Source organism: Drosophila yakuba, chromosome 3R (genome assembly GCF_016746365.2).
Source record: "Drosophila yakuba strain Tai18E2 chromosome 3R, Prin_Dyak_Tai18E2_2.1, whole genome shotgun sequence".
In the NCBI taxonomy this organism is placed as follows: Eukaryota; Metazoa; Arthropoda; class Insecta; order Diptera; family Drosophilidae; genus Drosophila; species Drosophila yakuba.
The window spans coordinates 18,777,268-18,799,610 of NC_052530.2; the positions used below are offsets into that span (position 1 = coordinate 18,777,268).

General features: G+C 44.2%; 1 protein-coding gene and 1 long non-coding RNA gene across 15 annotated transcripts in view; one reads left to right on the plus strand and one right to left on the minus strand.

Moving 5' to 3' along the window:
* The window catches only part of LOC6537426 (microtubule-associated protein Jupiter), a 30,044-nt gene extending 7,840 nt beyond the window's left edge, over positions 1-22,204 (plus strand). The window contains exons 1-8 of one of the 14 annotated variants that reach the window (XM_039375154.1): positions 7,552-7,708; positions 8,052-8,153; positions 18,586-18,719; positions 19,021-19,053; positions 19,835-20,095; positions 20,454-20,471; positions 20,560-20,976; positions 21,198-22,204. In XM_039375154.1, coding sequence (XP_039231088.1) covers positions 8,092-8,153; positions 18,586-18,719; positions 19,021-19,053; positions 19,835-20,095; positions 20,454-20,471; positions 20,560-20,976; positions 21,198-21,337 — 1,065 coding nt within the window. In that variant the 5' untranslated portion in view covers positions 7,552-7,708; positions 8,052-8,091 and the 3' untranslated portion in view covers positions 21,338-22,204. Of the gene's footprint in view, positions 1-7,551; positions 7,709-8,007; positions 8,154-18,585; positions 18,720-19,020; positions 19,054-19,834; positions 20,096-20,177; positions 20,472-20,559; positions 20,977-21,197 lie in introns of those variants that run through there. The other 13 variants (XM_039375156.1, XM_039375155.1, XM_039375158.1 and 10 more) reach the window with 13 other exon arrangements.
* On the minus strand, positions 17,900-18,586 carry LOC120321713. The gene is made up of 2 exons (XR_005561416.2): positions 18,336-18,586; positions 17,900-18,266 (listed from the first exon to the last, which is right to left on the minus strand). It is a non-coding gene; the product is annotated as an uncharacterized LOC120321713 (long non-coding RNA).
* Positions 22,205-22,343: the final 139 nt, after the last annotated feature.

The following is a 22,343-nucleotide window of genomic DNA, read 5'->3' on the forward strand; positions in this document are numbered from 1 at the left end:
GCAGCTCCCAGCTCCCAGTCGTAGATACTGGGCCATCTTTGGGAGAGAATGGAGCAGAGATCAGATCACTGCCTCCTCACCGAGTTTACTCCATATATACATACATATATATTTTTCATCTCGCGCTAATGTTCCGTTGGCTCGGGCGCGAGATGAGATGAGGATTGGGATTGGGATTGTGATTCCGATTCGGATTCGGATTTAGATTCTGGCTCTGACTGTAGCTCAGCTGCATGCCACACATCGTCAAACGATCCAAACTGATCCGGGATCCCAGTTGAGTTGTGTGGAGTAGAGTGGAGCAATGGGGCAATGCGTAGTGAGAACCAGTTGCGTGGAGCATTTCATCCAACATTTGATTTAGTTTCCAGGAATTTCAATTAGCTGGGAAATGGGCAACGCATTCAGCCAGACTTCTTCGGCTTGCGGATTATCTAAGATCTGCTCTAAGCTGGAAAAGAATTTCCATCGCGACGCCGACGACGACGACGACAGCTGCATTTTCCTCTTGGCTGCACGTACCACTGAATGTGAAAAGTGCTGACACACACGCGCTCCATTCAACCGCCCATTTCTCCATGGGTTATCATCTCCCCCAACCCGGTTTTAGTGGATTTTAAACTGTGTTAACGCTCTGGTCGGAAATATTAGTCAGCGGAGCGGCCGGCAAACGTGAGTTTCCCAGAATTAGCCATAAATTCGTTGACATTGCTTGGGGTCTGCGACTTGGCTGCGAGTTAATTACAACCGAATATGTGAAGTTAAATGGCAAGCGTTGTATATATACATATATAGTAAATCCCACGATTCCTCCTCGATTTGAAAGACTATATAGAAGACTAGTAAGCTAGGGTGTTCTTGCACCTTAGGGATTCTTTGTGGGTCACCAGAAATCGTGACTGGGCAATTAGCAGAGATTTTAAGGCATCCTTTCCTTTGAAGGAAAATGCTTTGTTGGTGGTTAAAGCATATGCAAAGGTCAGTCGTAGTTTAAAGTTGTAGGAACTCGCTATTTCACAAGTGCCCTAATAAACACGTTGATGAATATTTATTTACCTCCGTTCTTTTCTTATTTTGACCATAAAACTTATTTTGCATAGCTAGCACATTTTTAAACACTACGCAAAATGCACTGCAGAAAGTAAACAGATTTATCTAACAACTAATTGAGAAAAATCACGTTCATATTTTTATCAATGCCATAATACTTTCATAACACTTTCAAATTTAGACTTTGGCGTGCTAAAACGGGGAAACAGCATTTAGTAGAGGGCATCATATAGTCGGGAATCGTTCTTAGTGGTTTTAATTAAGCAGACAGTGGAACAAATTCAAACTCGACGTGCCTTTCACTCGCTCAATAAACAAATAATAATTCAGCGGCCGCTCCTCGGTGACTTGCCCCCCGTTTCGCTGGCTGGCTTTATGTGCAAACTTTTCACTCCACATCCAACTGGTGCGGGGAGAAATTGTGGCTCCGTAACCGAGACCAAACAATCCGAAGTCGAAGTCGAAGCCGATCGAAGAGCCCCCAAAATTGATCCCCAATTTCAGCGCTAGCCACTCGACTTTGGCCTAATGGCTAGGCAAACACCACCCTGCCCAGTCGAATCCCAATGCCAAACCCAATCCCAATCCGATCCGTTCCGAGCTGAAGCTTGGAGTGCGCCGAATCACGCATTGCACTTGACCATTATCCGTCTCCCAGCGCTGCAACAGCACAGCACCTTGAATGCACCTGAGACATGCGATCGTCGGATGGGGTTCGAAATAGCTGCGGGTCCATTGCCACCGCCGGCATTGTTGCATTTGAATAGCAACGCAGATGGGGGGAGTCTTGTAACTGCTGCTGCTGCAATTATTCAACTCGCAGGGAACGCAGCCGACGAACATATGTGTGTGCATATCGAGCCCGCCTCTCAAAAATTCCCATTCAAAATTGCAGCTTTAATAGATTTTCAACCACTAAAAATAACTGGCAATTTGAAGTTATAGTAACTCGAATAGTAGTTGGATAATGTACAGCCACAAGGATCATTTAAGATTTATAATCAATTTCTATATACGGGCTGTTGATGTGCTGCCCACTTTTAACTGCATATTTACAATTGCTTTATGTTTAGATTCCGACAAAATCGCTAACTATAAAATTGCCATTTATTGCGGCATCAATTGCCAAGTTTACAGAGTTATAAACACGCATAATTGCGAATGTGAAATAAGTTCGAAATCGATGTAATCGAAATTGTAAGCCGAGGTCTTCCAACCCACGCCAATCCAAGAAATTGGCTTGCTCATAGAAATGTAGCCCCGCAAAGTCATCAACGGCTGGCAATTGTTTTAATTTCACTTTAATTTATCGCCGAGAATGCCCAATTTAAAGTTTATGCCACAACTAATTGAAAGCGTTTTTGGGACCTAACTACGAACTACAGACTATAGACTACAGACTGTAGACCTTGCCTCCTACTCCGCATTTGATATATTCCCAGCACCATATGTGAGTTGCAAATGCCGCGAAAAGTTTGGTGCATTTTCTTCGGGAGGGGCGGGGAAAATGTCAAGGCAAATGCGGTAATGCAGGTGCATGTGAATGTGAATGGGCGTGGCGGCGAAGAAAACTTACCTTAATCGATTAAGATAATTCTCGGAAACTTTCCAGGCGATCGATAGGCAAAGGCATTTCCTTTCGAGCAAATGCAAATGCAAGTTTGAAAGTTTTGAAAGTTTTTGCAAAAGATACTTTACTCGTATGTTTCTAGGGGTTGGGCAAATGCTCTAGGGCTGCAGAACGTTCCAAGTGGTCTGCTGCACATCTCGAGCCCATTAAAGACGCCTCGGGAGCAGCTCCCTAGCTTCCTTATGGATGGGCTAGTCTGGCCACATCAAGTGCCAGACATTTTATTGCCCAGACGCAGCATGAACAGGCGTATATATACGAGACTCATCTGGAAATGTTGCATATTGGCGGAGCTGTCCAACAAATTTAGCAAGATTTCCTGCTCACTTCAACATGAATTTTTCTTTCCACAAACAAAAGTTTTCAATTGGACCGCACGCATTTTCAAAATGTGCCCACATTTGGGTTGGCTCTAAAATTAGTTACTTCATGCACTTTAATTCACATATGTAGGATTTTCTATCATATATTCTATATATCCAAGCCAAGCCAATTCCTTTGCACCTAGATATTTTTCGTAGTGTATCAGCGAAAAGTTTCACTAGAAGAAACGAACCCGAAAAGAGTTGAAAAGTTCAGAGTCAAAAGAAATTAAAGCATTAATTTAACGCCAGCTTTGCTTAGCTTTTTGTGCTGCTCTGGTAATTGTTACCTTAGTACCTTTAATAGCCGAGTGTTTGCGAGTGCGTATACACACAATGCACTCGAGGAAGTTGCGCTATTGTTTTGGCCATCATTAAAACACAATTTGGTATCGGCGTTTGGGGCCAAACTCCAATTTAAGCCCCATATGCCCGGCCATGTTGGATCTTTTCCCCCATTACGTTTGGACCTACGAAAGGCATTTAAAAGCGAAAAGCGAAAGTGTTTGCCATACGACGAGTATCCATTGCATTCGTTCTACAGAGTTTGGTTTTTGGATTTAACGGGCGCCAGTGGAAATGGAAATGGAGATTGATTAAAAGATTTACCTTCGCCGACGATGATGCATTTCCCTTGATAATTTCCCCGATTCGGCGATTTGCAGCTGGTGGTGGCCCCTGAGGCCGCTGCTAATGCCTTAATAATATGATAAACTGGCCCAGCCAAAAAAGAGATTAATTTTCAAGACATTTCCCAGCAGCAGCAGCAGTCGAAGCATCGGGAAAGCCAAGCCGGCAAGTGAGTTGTTAGCCCGAACTAAACGTGGCATGTGGCATGTGGCAAGGGGAGTTTTGAATGTTGAACGCTGGATGAGGCATGGCCAAGTTTCCAGAGCACCAGCGATCCAGGAGGGAGCACCGATGGCCTAGCCTAGCCTAGCCTACTGGTAACCGCTCACCTTTCTGACCGAAAGTCGCTTTTTGATGGCTTTCAGCTCACCGTGTGTTTGACTTCCTCTACTGTTTCCCGTCTCCACTACTCCATTTATTAGTTATTTTTTTTTGGGTTTTTGTGTTTGCTGCTGGTTGTTTCGGTTGTTTGCAGTGCACGTTTTCCTAATTGCTCCACTTAATCTCCGCTTTTAAGACTTTTTGGTGGTCAGTCAATGGCCCGCAGAGAAAACTAAATACTATTCATATATGAAAATCTACGTAGGGGCAGTGCTCCTTTGTTTCTTTCTGTTCGCCAGTTGGCCATTCGGCTGAGATGGAGATAAGTTTAAGTGAAAGATGAAAGATGAAAGAAATCTGTTTGCATTGAGTGATTTCATGGGTCGTTGAGCGAGTCGTCGCACTAAGCAAACCTAATCTAAACTGATAGCTATTTATAACTGCAAATGCATTTATTGACTTTTTGCTCATTAGGAAAAGTTTATCTTTACCCCCCTGGGTTTTATAACAATAGCTTTCGCTATGTCCTGACCAAATCCAAATCCATTCACATGTGCCTTGGGCTGCTCACTCACCTTCTCACGATCGTTAAAGGCTCTGAATTATTGCACCTGTAACTCCAGTAGCTTTGTGCTCAGCTCACATCGCCAAAAAATAGAAAAAAAAACTGAAAAAAAAATAGAGGAGCGTGAGCAATAAAAGTCAGTGTGAGTGTAAAGTTTTTAATTAACGAAAGCTGGCCATAAATATGGCTTGGAAAATGCATTTCCGAATGTCACAGATACATGCCACTTACATATTTCCATATGTTGGACACGTACATACAACGTATGGATTATCCATCATGGTAATTATGCAGGGCTTCGGCAGCCGGAAATTTCACTTTGTGCAGTGAAATTATTTATTGGCTTAAATATTCGCAGTATGTGCCGAAGTGCCGATGAAATGAAGAAATGCCTGCGTCGCCTTGCAAGAGGTGAGGTGTCTGGCTTATAATCATTAGGCTTTGCCGCCGCGTCACTTCAATTGTCAGTAACCGCTGCTGCTACTGCTGCCCACGTACAGATACAGATACAGATACAGATACTCGTACTTGTACTTGCAATCCATCCCTACTTTAAAGCCTTATGATGGTTTAACTACCTCCAAGTCAGTCGTCCACATGACAGGGCACCACACCACACTGCACCACATGGAGTCGAAAAAAGGGGCGTGGGTGGTGGTGCTGGTGGTTGGGAGACGACTTCGATTGAGATTAGGCACACACTCGCACACACACGCAGTCACTGTGGTTACCCGTACTAGTGGTTTTGCCACCCCATCTCCCCATCTCACTTAACAATGCCTAATGCTAATAATATATTTTAACGTACTTTGGGGAAAGCCTCTACAAATGTAAATGAATGCGAAATAGGTAAAAGGCGTATTTATGGAAAGCGGAAATTTATAACGATAAAACAGCCGGACGCTGCCCTATACATATAGCCAGGGACCACTGTACTCGAAATAAAGTGAGTGCCGACTGCGTCGAGTTCCATGGCACTTCTCCTCGGGAAACATCAGGCGACACTTAACTATTGAGCAAGAGCTGCGAGAAGTCGGCGAAGGAGACGCAGCTCTCCTATTTTTAACCACATGGAGTGGGCTTGTGCCCCACAGTCCCCATTCCAAGTCATTCCCCCTGCCCGATTTTTGTACTCACTCCCTGGACAAGTTAGTGTTGCCAATTTTTTCAGGTGAAATTATCAGGAAGGTAATCAAAAATACATTCGACACATTCTGTTAAAATGGTATTTCAGAAATATATAAAGAGTACATCTCATCATATATTCAGATTTAAGAATGTTGCATATAATAATTTGAATTGTTGCATTACCATATTTGTCGCAGTAGTGATTTGAATAAAACTAGCTGAACTGTCAACTCTGGTGCAAGTACACAACGCCTATGCTTTTACTTGCGCACAGCGACCGGCAAAAGGGGGCAAGTGGCATGTTGGTGTCAGGTTGCCGCATGTGCACCACTCCGCCAAAGGCCCGCACCACCCATCGCAGCCCGTGCACCGCTCAGTGGGTCGCAAGTCCCACGACCCACCGATGGAAAAAATAGCAAAACGGCAAGAAGCGGCGACGACGGCCAGTCAACTTTTGGCTCCTCGGCTAAACAAAAGTGTCTTCGCAAGCTAAAAATAACCAATGTTTTGGCCCAGCTGCTTCCCCCCGATGCCCCCAGCCCCCCTTTCCGCTCTCGACTCTTTTTTCACCGACTTTGTGGCTCCATGGCCCGATCCTCTTAGTTGCGCTGGCTTGCGCTTCCTGTTCTGTGTGCGCAAATCTGTGCCAAATGTTTTCCAAGAAAACGCAGTATGCAAATACATATTGCATTTAAATTCTTGCTGCAACAGCAGCAGCACATCAGCAGCAAGTGCGGCAGATTCAGGAAAAGTGGCAAAAGGGGCGGCCTCATTAGTAGCAAGACACTTGAAATTAGAGTTTGCTGCTGCTGCTGCTGCTTTTGGCCTCAACTGAACTGAACGCTTGGCGATGATGAAAGTGATTTATGTCCGGCAAAGGCAATGTGCCACAGCTCCTCGAAGACACGAGACCCGATGTCTGGCTTGGCAGCAGCTTCATCTTGGCCAGGAAACATGTTTGTGGGTTGCTACCGCCTTGCGGCAGTGCTGCTGTCCACACACCCTGTAATCAAAGATAAGGAGCGTGTTGGGAATAGGGGCTAAGTTCATAATGCTTATGTGCAAATCCTAATACATAAGAGCCTTTCTTTTCCCATTCAACTGTGATTTGTTAGTCGAGTTGGGATCTAGATTATTATTAGGTTCGATATGTCTAAGTCAAATTCTAATAAATTAAGTTATTTTGCAAATATTCAAAAAAGTTGCGATTGGTGTCTATTTGTTCAAAACTTTGAATGCACTTGACTTATTTTTTTTTAAGAGAAACTAGTTTCAAAAACCTTAGAAGAAGAAGATGAAGCAGAAGAAGAAGAAGCTGAGAAGCTGAGAGAAGAAACAATTGCATAGGAACCCTGAAGTGCACTAGACCTGAACTATTTTTTCGCTTTTCTAGCGCTTTTTGCAATGGCACGGCATAACTGAAGCATATCTGCGCACACTTCTCGCCGGCGGGGCACATAAAATGAAATAAGTAAATGCAGAATGTTAATCCCGCAAGTGTCTTAAACACGGCTTAAGTATATGTTTTATATTCGCTTCAGTTCCTTGCGTATTTTAAACTTTTTAACTTCTTTTGTGACCTACAAGCGGCAGAGTGCCGAACTCACCACGAGTTGGGTTCTGTCCCGCTAGTGGGAGAGAGAAAAAGAGAGCAAGGAGGAGAGCGAGCTCCAACTCCAATCAGCATCAGCTGTAGTTTGTTTTTGTTTTGATGCGCCACATGGCTGGCGCTCGCTCACTAGCGCTCGCGCTCTCTTCGCGTGCAGCTTTTGCGCTCTGAGTGAGTTGGGTTTCGGTCGTTGTTTTTGGATCGATAAAACTTCTCGCGCTGCCGTGGTATAAAATGCTTTTCACTTTTCCCACTGCACTTTAGTCGCCAGACATTAATCGAAACGTGCACATCACCAGCGGTCGCACACTCAAACATATATATTGCATATATATATTGCTATCCCAACAAAATATCCTTCGAACCGAAAAATACCCACGCGAGTGCAAATCAAAAGTTTTTTAGCTTTCTTTGTGAGTGAAGTGTTTTTGGGAATTTTTCGGGAGTTGGTTGGGGAAAATGTTGCAAGATATCCTAGCTTATCCTTATCTTATGACTAAAGGAATGTTCTCCGTTTTCCGTCCGCTCTGATTTTCCCCTAACTCTCTTCTATTCTCGCCCGGGATGCTCCGTGCATTCTCTCACAGTTGAGGGTTTATTGATTTTACGCACATGCAGCATCCCCATCTATGAGTCATCATCATCAGCCATCCTGCAACATTTTTACCCACGTGCCTAATCTCCACCTTTCCCCACATCCGCGTGCGCTTAGATTTTTCCAGTGCGAAAAGTAAAGCAATTGCATCCATTCAACAGAGAGATTATCCTTTCGCCAAACAAACAAACCGAAACAGAAATGGCCGCCTACGCTGCTTTCAAACACGTTGAGCTTTACAATGTTGGCAAAGCCAAGAAGAGGTAAGAATTTCCCTAAGGATACACTAAAACTGACATTTTTTTAGACTTGCGAAGAACAAAGAATTTGCATGTCAAAAGGATAATCGATAAGTTTGTCTTTCGGATTTATTACTCATTTTTAAAATGAAAGTGGAGTTTATGCAAGCAAAGGCACTAAAACCCAGAACAAAAAATGGCCTTTGTTAAAATATGCCTTTGTTAAAAAGCATCTCCTGAGCTTTTAAAAGGGTTTAAATTACCATGACGCACTAAAGGAAAATCAAACAAAGAGAATCATATGCCTGTTAAATTCAGCAAATAGATACATTATCAATGTTTATTCAAAATGAGTCTTACTAATTATGACAAGCTGCAAAGAATTGCAGGAATTTTATTTTGACACTGACGAACAATGATTATTAGGTTGTTTATTAACAACTAATAATGACACATTGTCGGCTATCATGAATAGCCTTATAGGCTAGGCCAATCAAAATATTCTGTATTTGTTTTGAAATCTGGGTATTATCATAATGTTAGTTGTGAAATGTTACTCAATGTGTATGACTTATATTGAGGTTATCCGCCGACCGACTCATTTTCCCTGAAGTTTAACAACTGTTACGTGCCTACTGCATATTTTGTTATTGTTTGCCACCGCTCGAGTGAACTTTGATTGGCAAACATTTCGGAAGGCAGCCTAATCTCGTGATCTGCATCAACATCTCCATCTTCATCTTCATCTTCATTTTCATCCTCATCTTCAACTTTATCCCATTGTTTGAGCTGTGGGGCCGCACAAACACCGCGCACACTTGCATATTCATTCGGTTATGTGTGTAGATTCATTTAGCGTTCATTCACCTCGCCGCCTGACTGACTGACTAACTAATACTACACATACAGTCGCGTGCACACGGGGCGTATGTGTAATCTGGGGGAGCACCACTTTTGCAAGCGCCTACTTCCCACAAAACCGAAACCACCTAGCAAGTGAACCACCCAAGCCAAGCCAAGCTGCCTAGTGTTGGCATGTCTTCGGATGTCTCATTGATTTTCCTTTGCCAACGGCCAGCTGCCCCACGGCAACCAACCCACCGCACAAAGCACCACCCGCGACACCACCACTGCAGTCGTCCACTCGATGCCACCGCACCGCACCACACCAAAGTCAAAGGGGCCGACCAACCGACCGACCGGCGTTCTTTGGGAAAATACCCTTTCGAACTCCGAGGCGTATGACAATCTCTTTTCGAGCCATCACAACAATGGCTAATTGAAATTACGAGGTGTTTACGAAATGTACACTTTGATGTGACATTAGACTACAAATGTATTGCTTTATCGAGCCATAATAATGTTTGCACCTCAAAACAAAAATGAACTCCTCCTCCGCTAAATGATCCTTGAACTCCACGTAATCCTGTCAATCTCTGCATAAAAAAATTTATTAGGATTGATTTTATTAGTACATAGACATTGATTGTTAAAAGAGTAGACTGGCATTTTTACAGTTATGGAGCTTATGATTTTTTTATGGCATACTAAACTTAATAATAGCCGCCTATGGTGTACTGAAAGTATTAGGCCATGAAGTTTTTCTCAAAATTCAATTTCAGCTCTAAATCACTTTTGGGCAATCACTCGGATTTGTTAAACATAAAAACTACTGATTAGGTTCGCCTATTATCCAAATGATATGAAATATAATAAAATGTTTATTATTGAACAATCACGCCCCATTAGCGCTAAAAATAAATCATTATATTATTATTGTTTATCGCCGCTTGTACCAGGGTATTTCCCCCATCGACTTTTCTCAACTTTTGCCCGCCTTTCTTTTTCAGTTAGTTTCGGCATTTGTTTTTGCATGCAATTCTTGGACCAAGCCCCTGTGCCCAGTACCACCCATTTTTCGCCTTTCGAGTGGGGAAACAACAAAAAATCGTTACCGAAATGTTTTTTTATTTTCTGTTTTTTTTCTTGTATGCTTATGTCTGTTCCGTTTACCACTCTTACGCTCTCGTACCTGTTCCGAGTTTGAATTCGTGTCCAAGTCCGCTTCCCTGTCCGCTTTTCCGTCCGTCTGTCCGCTCAACTGTCCGCTGTCCGTTGTCCGTTGTCCGTTGTCCGCTGGTCCGTGGCGGACATTGAACCCCTGCTTCTCTCCGCGGCCGTTGGGATCGGAGATTAGTTTTGGTCGCGGCAGAAACCAAATAGAAACAATTTTCCTTATGTGTGCCATGTGCATTATAAACAATTTGCTGGATTTTATGGTCCATCGATGGGTGGCTGCACAGCTGCCTCTGCTGCTGCTGTTGCTGCTGCTGGGGATAAAGTGTGGAAAATGTGTTAATCATTGTCATTGATTGCGATTGTGTAACATAACATACCGCCTTGGACTTTCCCGCGGGCGGCCCGGGGGGAAAATGATTAATATACTTTTCCTCTGCATTTCGATGCAGCGTTTTGTCTGCCGTGTGTGTGCCCCTTTCTTCGGCAAAGCCAAGACTTATTATTGTAAACAATCAAATTAAATCTCAAAGGTGCGACGCGCCAAGAAATCGGATTGAATTGTCGCTCTTTGTTGCGTTGTATAAGCGGCGGAAATCATGACAATTCATTTTGTTTATGGCATTGTCTATCCATCTGACGATCATTATACGCTTGAATTCCTTTGCACAATGCCCGTCTGCAATGCATATCTACTGTTTACAACCTGAAGTTAACCTCATTCTGCAAGGAAAGTCGGCAAACAAATCAAGAATTTCCATATATTTATAACCATATATAATGGGCCGCGATGGGAATGTTTTTTTTTTGGCGTTGCCAAGTCAACATTTATGCAAATGATTGTGGAACATGCGGAAAGCGAGCCAAAGTCGTTATAAGTAATAATCAACAAAAATCTGCACCACCACAACCACCGCCTCCCCAGTATTATCATGACCTATTGACAGAACCGAAAAGGAAATCAAACACATTTCTCCGTAATGCCTGCGTCAATGTAATTCCTGTTGACACGGAAATCGGGCAGGAAAAGTGGAGGAAAACTTTTCGGCCCCCCCGTGGAAGTGTTCCCCTGGCAACCACAAAAAATATACTAGTATATGTACTATATTCTATGGAAAATACATGGACTCTTGATGGATTATACTACTGTTGTACCTTAGAGTGCCTGATACGATGAATGAGGCTGTTCAGTATGCAGTTCCCATCGATCGGGCGCCAATCGAAGGAGGAGCTTGTCCTCTTGTCAAGGGGGCGGGGGGAGGAGTTTTGGGTGAATATATTAGAAAGTCCTTTCGCTTTCCACAAAGTCGCAAATTAATCAATACAAATTTATTAATTACATATTTAAAAGCGGCAGATCTGCAACTTTCGCTGCAATGAGTGTGTCAGCAATTCTGGTATGGTTTGACTTCAGTTTGGCTTCAGTTTTGCTCTCTGTGGCTCTGAAATGCACAATTTGCGAAGCCAATCCCAGCTTACGTACGCATATACATAATAATAAAAATGCCAGGCATCACTATCGGCATCTACATGCGGCTTTTCCTCCAAGCTTTTCCAGCTTTTCCTTTCCTTTCCTCTCGAGCACTGCACCACCACTGCACTTTCCTCGGAAACTGCAACTGCAACCGCACACGGCTACGGCTAATCGATAATTATTCATCGGGCTCAGGCCAACACTATCGATAATTGACAATCTATGGCTTGGCTGCTGCGCCGCACAAAAACTCCTTCCCCCACCGCCTCCTCCCAGCATTGTCCAATTATGAATTTTCATCAAATCCCGCTCCGACCATTAATCACACCTCCAAATAAAAAAAAATTAGAAAAAAATAAGAAAACACCACCCGCTGCGGTTTTGATTTGGTGCCCTCTTGTGTCTTCCTGGTCATCATGTCTTCGGTGGAAGAGGAGCCAATCCTCCATGCCCGCTGTCATCTGACACTTTTCCCGACCGTGACTGACCAGGAAAACATATCAATCTAAATGCTATTGCCTTGATTGAGCGCGGGAAAGAGGGAAATGGGAAAAGCGCGTGGACCTGACACTCAAATTGTAGTTGAAACATGGGCAAAGGAAGTCGCTTTTAATTGGCAGGCGCAGCAGGAGATTCCCTGGGATTCCCTGACTCAAATCTTTCAAATCGTGAGGAATGTAAATGAATAATGGTTATTAAATATTTCACGCAGATCTCCCTTATTTTATACAACAAAATTTGTGTAAAGTGACATTTCCAATTGTTGCTTCAACAATGTTAAAACAATTAAGCAAGGCCTCCGTTTTGGGATGAGTGCGAATTCCTTGCTGCCAATTATCAGCATTCCTGCAATCACCTGTGTGGAATGCCCGACTATGCCGATCCGACTGATAGAGATATGATATATATGTTTGTATGTTGGACGGTCGGCCACAGCTGATTGGATTTGAAAAGCTTTTGAGTGGAAAGCAACGGTAAACATACCGCGCTCGAGTGATCTCTGCCGCCACGCCTTCCGCCGCCTCCCCCCGAGAAAAAGAGAGTAGCTCCTCCTCCCCTTCCTCTTGGATCCGCGGGGAAAGTAGATTCTTCGACTTGGGTATTTGCCCGCCTTTGTTTGTTTTGGATTTGGATGTGGCTTCGGCTTTGTCCGAAGCGGCAATTATAATGGAATCGACTAATCAACGTTTTTAGGTAAATCAAAAAATGGGAGGGAGAGACAATCATAACAAAAGTGGCAGCAACAATAGTTGAAAACCGCACACAATTTTCGTGCTTCAGTTGGATTTTCATTAGGTTTTTTGTTTTTTTTTTTCTCAACCACACTCCCCTCTTCCCTCTGCCATTCTGCGGTTGCACGAAGCGGACGGGACACGTTTTAAATGAAACAAAAGGAAGCAGCAACGCAGCCACTGCAATGCGATGCAGTCGAGCAGCAAGCAGCATAATGAGGCGAACAAACCCAAAACTCAATAATAAGTGGGTAGCAAAAATGCAGAGGAATGAGATCTAAACAGTAACACATCACATCAAGTGTACTCGTCCGATAAACAATTACCCGGACATTCGAATTAAGCCGAATCAACTGGAACCTACCTACCTACTCCGAACTCCGAACTCCAAACTCCAAACTTCAGCTGCAGCAGCTCCATTTCCATTTCCATCTCCAACTGGATGACCACGATGATGTACAGGTGCAGTGCAGCATAACGATCGACTGGACGCAGTCGCCGAAGCTTTATGGACTAAACCATAAAGCTGAGGCATCGCGACTGACTGGCAGTAAATTGTGCATTTTTATTGCATGATTGCTCTCAGCGGGCAAACAAATCAACAGGAGAAAAGCAAACAAATGCGGAGGGAGGAGGGAGGAGGGAGAGTCCAGAGAAGACTCCTCTCGAGTGAAAATCGGTATGACCCGACCCTTTTGCTTTTCCATTTTCCATTTCTATTCCCGGTAAAGCCACGGTGCACCACTCCCCTTTTGTGCATACACGTAGTGAATTAAGCCGGCCGTTGTTGCTGGTTGCAGAGTTTAAACAAAGTCATAAAAATCAATTGCAATTAATCAAGCTGCTTGCAGCACCGCCTCACCTCCTCTACTCCACCCAAATAGCAGCAACTTCATTATAAAACGACATGAGGCATCCACCCAGCCCCCCTTCTCCATCAAAATCGGGCATTAGCCAAAAAAACCAAAAAAAAACTAGAGAAGAAAAGAAACAAATTAACTTTGGCTTGGCAACGGACAACAGACAAGCATTTCAGCCTTGTCTTCTCTTGTCTCTCGGACTTTTTCTTGGCTTTTTCCCCGCCTTTGGCCCCTTGTCTTGGCCAGAAGCAGCAGCTTGACAGCGAGACAGACAGATTTGCGGGGGGAAAAAAAAAGACTGAGATTTTCACACCAGCAGCCGTTTTCATTACGAAATTTTTGAGGCATTCGTCATAGGGAATGCATTTAGAAACTGCATAGAGAGACGAAAATAAGCTTCTTATGCTCCAAATGCATTAGTTTTCAATTTCTTTATTTCGGTTCTGTTTTTTGGACTTCGCTCCTCGGCTCGCTCGCTTTCCCACACGCTGTCAATACACAAAATGGTTTTCCAACAGCTTTTCGCAAATGCAGAGGAAGGAAGGCGATCTCCGATTTCAACTTTTACTTGTGCGCTGAGTAAAGACGAAATTTTGACAGTTGGTTAATTAGAAAACTGTCGAAATGAGTTTGGCGTTGAAGTTTATGAAGCTCAACGCAAGTGCAAGATAATTCGAAGCGGAAATACTCTTACTTACTTTCAAGCTATCTACAGATTATCTATTAATACTAACCACTAGGTTTGTTTTTGGTTTTGCTACATTCATTTTCATCATGCTCAAGTCATATGGAACACACCACTTCATTCCCAAGAAAACTAAAATCAAACTAAAATCAAGCTTAATAGAAAGTTACATTTAATTTCATAATTTAAAATCGAGAGGCCTACAACAAAGTGCTGCTGGATATTGACCATGATTTGGAATTTGGCCTGCACTTTGGGCCAGCCACGCCCCCTTGGTGTTGTAATTAATTGACGGCGTCGGGTAAAAGGGAAACCTGGGAAAGCCCCTCGATATATGCATGTTATGTGTGCAAACATAAAACAATTATCGCAACAGCATTTTATGGAAAAAGAAGGGAGGGGGGGTTTGGGGCAGCTGGAGAAGGAAAATACCCTAGAGCCGTGTCGATGAAGAAAGGCCATGAACGAGAAAAGAGGGAAAAATCGAAAATCGAAAAAACTAAAGCCAAACTAAATCAGAGCGACAACTATCACTTTGAGCCAAGTATTTTCTATATGCACAACCCGAACAACTTTTACCCGAAAAGGTTGTTTTCAAATTTCGCCGCTGTTGTTGTTGTTGTTGTTGTTGCAACAAGCACCATGCCACATTACCTTTCGCTCGGATTGGCCTCTTCCTCCCTGCTGCTGCTGCGGGCTCCTTTCTTTCCAGCACTCAATCCTCACCCATCCCCTGCCCTCGATGTACATTAATTTTTTGTCATCATCCAGGACGGGAGAAGGAAGCCTCCTCCAACTGGGAGCCACCTGCGCACTCCCAGCTCCACCTGGCTGGCTGACTCGCTGGTCGACTTGTTGACCAACGGTCTTGTTTTGTCGCCGATCTCCAGACTTGGTCAACATTTGCCCGCGGCGCCTGGTGTGTGAAAGGTTTTCCTCTCCAGTGATCCGGCGATCAAATGGGCCAGGGGATTGGCGGGCGGATGGAGGCAGGGCGTCCAGATTGGTCCATTCGATTTGGCTCATATTTCAAACCGAGCCAAGCTATTAAGTGCCCAGGAAAATTGCAAACTATAGACACTTGATACGATTTTCGTTGCCTATATTTCCCAAACTGTTTATACCAATTAAACAGTCACCTTAAAGCTCTGTTCTTTTTCATATTCAAACAATAGAGTTGGCACTTAATAGCTCCAGTTGAAGGAGAACCACTGAAATAGCCATGTTCTGGCGGCGAAAATGGGTTAATTGCGAATTAGCCCATTGACGACTGGAGGATTCCGGGGAAGCCGGACCACAGAGCACAGTGGTGCGTGTGGGGAACGTAAGTGGCCAAAACCAGCTCAAACGGAAGCCATGCCAAAATAAACTGCGACCGGGTACTTACCGGGTACAATAATGCTGGTGGGGATGGGGATGGGGATTGAAGTGTGTGCACAACCTGTGGGCCATTAAAAGAGCAAAGCTTCCCAATTTGGTGACCTTTTTTATGCCATTCGCTGGTTTTAGCCGGCGTGTGGATGGTAATTAGTCTTAGTCTAGGCCCGGCTAACTGGCTAACTGGCGGCCATTAAGATGGTCGGCATATCTTGCCCGCTTTGGCAATAAGTGCATGGATATTGTGCTCGAATGCCGAATGCTGAATGCCACATGTGGCATGGGCCAAAGTCAAACGCAACTTTCGCTTTCCATTTGATCGGGCCGCATTCGGTAAGTTGGTTAGTTGTATGTTGGTAAGTTGTAAGTTCACATGCATGGCCTAGCCGGCGGCTTAACTGTTTAAATAATTATTACTTGTTCGTCACTTGCGCAAAAATTGCCCATTTACCGTTGCTTTGTTAGTTTTTCCTCTCAACCCTGCCGGTCCAAAAAAAAAAAAAAAAAAAAAGGAAAACAGAAAAAACATGAAAAAAAAGATCCGACAGAAAATAATGAAAACAAAGCAGGAGAAACAAAACAAGTCTTTGTCAAAAAAGAAAGAGTCAAAAAAAAAAAGAGTTAAAAAAAGAAGAGTTTCACGCTCCGCTGGCTATGCTAACAAGCACGAAGACATTTTAATAAGAACACTTTGCACACGGGGGCCACGTCTTATAAATAGAGTGTGCGACAGTTATGATCGCAATTACCCCACACACCAAGCCAACCCGAACTGCGATTGCGAGCTATTTCCCGAGCTCCACTACACTGGAAAGTAATTCATTAAGAATATATTTCATAACTGATCTCAGCAGTCAGAGGATTAGGATTGGAACCTACCCATTGTGTGCATATAATGCAAGAAAGCTAGTACTACATCACACCTCAGGTTGGAAAAACTTTAGCACAACTTCTACAACTCTAACGCTCCAAAGATTCTATAATCTGATGAAAGCACCCAATCTCAATGTTTGTCATGCAGCATTGATTTCCGTGTTGCACACGCTGTGGTTTTTCGCTCCGTGTAGTCAAATTGCCTCCCCCTTTGCACCTGTCCGCTCGTCGAGCAGTTCACACACTTGCGGCGGCCGTTTAACGGTTGTTTTGCCTTTGCGGCTGCGCTTTGGACGCCTTGTCATGTTTGGAGGGCCAAGAAGAGTTGGGCCCACAAGAAGCCGCCGTGGTAGTGTGGCATAATTAATTAGGCGCAGCCGCAGCAACAACCTTCCTCTTTCTCTTCCGTCGGAGGCACGCGATTTGGGTTGCACTTTCTAGCAGGAAGACGCAGACGCACCTTCCGCCGCTGCACTCAATTCAATTCTAGCGGTAGAAAGTTTTAATACCCGAAATGAATGCTAAACTGGGAATTGCCCCTATTATTTATGCTCATTGTTTGTGGCGCCCCAAACACTTTGGCTTTGTTTAAGCCAACAGTAATCGGCCGTAATTACAATGCAATTTTGTTAATTATCACAAAAGTGTAACAAACGCCGACTCTCACTTTCCGGCGAAGAGGAGAAGTGCGTGCCGCGTGGCAAGCAGTTTGCAGATGGTGCATAAAAACGCAATCTTTTAGCCCACTGAAAGCCCGCTGATTTGATTGACGCCCCGAGGAAGGCGTCTCGCAGTGGTAAACTAGCCTAGCAATAGCAATAGCCATGGCAATAGCAAATGGCCAAGAGAGCGAGCAAAAGCAAATGTTGACAAGTGAATGGTCTTTGGCTTTCCGAGCCTAGGGGCAAATCCATCCACCGCCAGGAGATGGAAGTTGGGTTGCAGCTGAAGAAGCTGGAGAAGTTGGTAGCATCCACAGTTCAGCTAACTGTTGCAGAGTTTAATTGACGTCTCATGCTGGCGGCGGTAAAATGCATTCGCAGAAACCTCAGATACACTCGGATAATCGGATACTCGGATACTCGGATTGCCTTCGATGGCTGACAGTGCGGTTCACGTGTGCAAGACAGCTTGCCGAGAGCTTGGCCAAATTAAAAGATCAAATGTCTGTCTGTAAAGGGGGGAAAATTTAGTATCAAGTATAAAACTCTGCCTTTTAGTGCCTTCATAAATATAGTTGAAAGTCTTGTAAATTATTTTAACACACTGCTTAAACTTTGTGAGAATGTACATTATTATTTTACTCGCTGATACTTTGAACAATTATTATTATAGCACGTATTTTTGCTCAGTCCTGCTGCGTTGCCTGGGCCAATTTTAATAAACAACGATTACCCGCAGCGTTGTGGCATCGTTTGGGCCTTACAGCTCCGTCCGGCACTGTAGCTGGTGGGGTTTTGGGCAACGTTGCGTGGACGGCGACGAACTGACTGACTTAACTGACTGACTTGACTGAGTACTGAGTGGCTGGTGAATGCCACAAAGCATAACATTTTTGGCCAGCCTTTTGTCTCGGCTGCAATTCTTTATGCCAGGGTTTTCCACTTAATTGCGATGCAGCTGGAGGATGGAGGATGGAGGATGGAAGATGCATCTTGGCGTGACTTCTAATGCCCATTGAGTGCTCACCCAGCCAGCTCCGATGAGTGCAGCTCCTCTGGCAACTACAAGTCCAACTCCAACTCCTTTGCCATTTCTCCAGCCGCAGTGATGATGATTAGACACAGACATTAAATGCATTTCCACCGCACTTAAGCTCGATGTGTTTTCCACAACGGCGAGCGTGTGGAAATTTGTGAATTATGCACTGTGCCATATCAATTACCGAGCGTAAAAGAATGAGCTTGTAATTAATGAGTCTCCTCTTTTTTTTTTGCAGGGTGCTGAGGCCTCCGGGCGGCGGATCGAGCGACATCTTTGGATCGGAGATGCCGCAGACCCCCAGGAACGTGAAGAATCGCATGGCGTCCAACATATTCGCGGCCGAGAAAGATAATGGAGTGAAAAACAACGGTAAGCTTAAGGTCTAACCACCACCCAATATATCCACCCCATATATGTATGTATATGTATGTGATGTGTGATCCCTAGCAATCAAACGATCAAAAATGATAATCAAATCAACCTTAGTTGCTTGTTCTATTATTTGATTGGGATATTGTGCCCATGATGAAAGAAGATGTCTTTAGATTATGCCGTGGATTCTGGTCTATTAAATGCTTATTAAATGTGTATCGTTTTCTTCCCGTTCTCGTTCTTCTTTTTTTCCCCAAATCCCCGCTCTATATCTTTTCTTTTCTACGTATCTTTGCAGTACGACAAGGAGCTCACAGATTCTATTTCATTGGTACTTGAACTATGTCTCTCTCCTTTCCTAATTCATGTCAACAATTGCACAGAGTCCTTCACCCAGAGTTAAAACCAAAATTGTGTTCACTTTGCTTTGTGTTGTTGTCGTCAGTTTTGTGCTAATTTATGTTCCAACGCAAGTTCTCCAGCTGCACAGACACAGCCACCGACACTCCACTAAACTAAACTAAACCCAGAACACAGCTCACAGTTCACCCACTTCCCACAGAAATACTGACCCACTCCCACTCGAGAAGTGGCATTCCCAACCGGTTGGCTTGCTTCCTTTTTCCACCTGCCGCCGATGACATTTCGAGCTCAGGCAGATAAAAGCCGAAAAGAACTCAAGGCTGCTCTTCTCATTCAATTTGGTTTAACCTTTGCCACACAACACACAATGCAAAAGTATTAAATCCTTGTGTTCTTTGCAAATTTCATTAAACAAAACGAATTTGACTAAAATATTATCAAAGCTGTAAAATGTATTCCTTTAATGAACTAAATGTATATAATTTTGAAATTACGCATTTTATGATTTCTCTCAGTGTACCTACCCATCCACTGTCCAAATGAAGTACAAGTTTGTGAAACACAATTAAGCAACTAATTTTAACATTCTACTCCAACACAACTCCACTAATTTGAACGTTTTATTTTCTTTGGTTTCCCCAATTGATTTGATTTCTTTGGATTTGTTACTCCCGCAATGACCGTGATGACCGACCAACCACCAACCACCGACCACTGATGATCAATGATGACCACCTGATGATGCACAGGTGATGCACCACGTCGCGGCCAGAAGACCGTCGACTCCCACAATCGGCTGTTTGGGGAGCCCGCCCGCCCGATCACCCCCGGCAAGAATCACATGAAGAGCAGCATTCCCTTTGGCCAGAACACAGAGGCCGTTGCCTCCGCCCAGAAGCTGCTGACCACCAATGGCCACTACAACGGCAAGAGCGGATCGGTGTCCTCGGCCTCGTCTTCGGTGTCGTCCTCCACCGAGAACCTCAAGATGAACAGTGGCTCGAGATCAGGTGAGCATCGTTATCGTTACCTATCCCAACTTTTGGGCTAGGCTCTAGCAAAAGTAGTAGTAGTCGCTGGATTTGAACTCGATCGAAGAACTGAGCTGTCAGATTGGTGAGCCGGCCAACGACTGGATTTCCATTCAGTACGAGCTTACATCACGTAGTAGCTACACCGATTATAACCAGAGCGCTTGATCACAAAATTGTATCCATCGAAATAAGTTTTAAAATAGCCCTCTTCTGCATTTATAAATTTCTTTATATATATATTTATATATATATGTATATTTTTTACTGCACACGCACGCACTAAAAACGTTAAATCCGAATCTCGCCTTGAATCAAACGAATTGTTTTGCGTCAGTCTTCCGCAATATGAGCAGTGAGTACTTGTAGTGTCCAGTGTCCACTAGGACTCCTCCTCATCCCCGATTCGCTCCATCCCCCGCTCCTCCTCCATCTCCGCCCAGCAGCAGCAGCAGGACCAGATACCAAAGAAACATCTCAACGCGAATCCTTGTGTCCCCCATCACCGGTCCCTATCGAAGTACCAACCCCACCGGCTGACAGCCTGCCCATTGACAATTCGTGCCGAGATAGCGAAGTAGGAGACGTGCCGGCCGATAACAGCACATACACGAAGTCCGATCAGGTGAACGAGGCCTGTCAAACTCGCCGAGACTCGGGAAATAATCCCGAACTTCCTTACTCGCTGGACCAGATGGCTGGCGTGGCCAATGTAAAGGAGCCCCTCGGGCTCTGTCCAAACGAAGTTAAAGAAGACGCGCAGGCGTGCTCCAAACTCGATTCTCGCAATCCGATCACGGGCCTTGGTCTCAACGGCGATGGTGTTGGCGGTCTCAAGCCCAAGAAGCTCAAGATTCGAGGTGGGCGTTTGCTGCTGCTTGTCGCATCCTATGAAATTCCGTTTCCCCCAACTCCCAACAGATCATAGCCAATTCCTAAGTACTCTTATTAGTTGCGCCTCAATTTTTATACTTTTTATATCAATGATTTGGATTTCTTGCCACTTCGATTTTATATACCAGTTTTTTTCCGAATAGTGGAATAGTGCAATTTTCTAATCTATATTTCTTTATTTCCACAGAGGGCAACCCCGTCACAGGCGAGGGCTACAAGGCCGGAGGCAACGACTTTCACCACCGCCAGGAGTCTAACAATGGCGGCACTCCGGTGATCAACAAGAACCGCATTCCCCCAGGCGGCTACTCGTCGGGACTCTGGTAATGACAGCCGGAATTGCTCAGATCCCAGCACAAGCAATGAGAGGGGGCCGATGGCGGGACGAGACACCATAAGAAAAACCAACAAAAGCTAAAAAAAAAAAAAATCATACTACCCATATAATATTACGCATAACCCTACCCGCATCCGTATCCAAGGAAAAACAGCTCAGAAAATCGAAAGGCAGGCGGGAAAGGAGGATGGCCAACGAATAATTAAGCGAGAGAATAACAATTGCTCAACGATCTGAAGATGCAATAATGAGCGTCCCAGCTGTACACGCCGACGAGAATTAATCAACCACTTTTAGAGGGCGTCGTTGCACCCAAAACCTCACTACCAACCACCACACCACCACCACCCCATTGCAAATCTGTAATTTAAATTCCTTAGTTGGTGTAACTCCATGAAACGCGTGTAGTCCCCAAAAAAAAAAAAAAAAAAAAAAACGCCCACGTTGGAGCATCCGATCCTCTGCCCGCTGCACTTGCGTATTATATATGATATTCCGGTTAGGTGGGATGCACACCTACATTATCACCGCGGCGGTGTGTGCGTACGTGTGTGCGTGTGTGTGTGAGAGAGGGAGCGGGAAGCAAGGGTGCAAGCGGAGGCGGACGGATGGGGTCCTTCAATCACAACTGGATTTTATTTTAGTTGCTACTACACGCCACATATATTTATATTTATACCAACCGCATTCACACGAACACTCACGAGAACACATACATTATAAACATTGTATTACATTACATTAAATATGTAATTTAAACGGTACGCCAGCACTTTCTAATGTGCACGTACTAATTAAGTGTAAAAATACAAAATTCAAGCGCGAATATTTGTTCAATAAAAACCTTTCGTAAATAACCGAGTTTTTGTTTTTAAGAGAGTGGGCGGGCAGAACATAATGGAACTAAAAAGTGCTTTCATGGCCTTTTGGAATAAAGTTGTAAACTTGATTTTGGGAATGAAGTAAAAATTATTTTTTCGCGCCCATCAGCTTAAA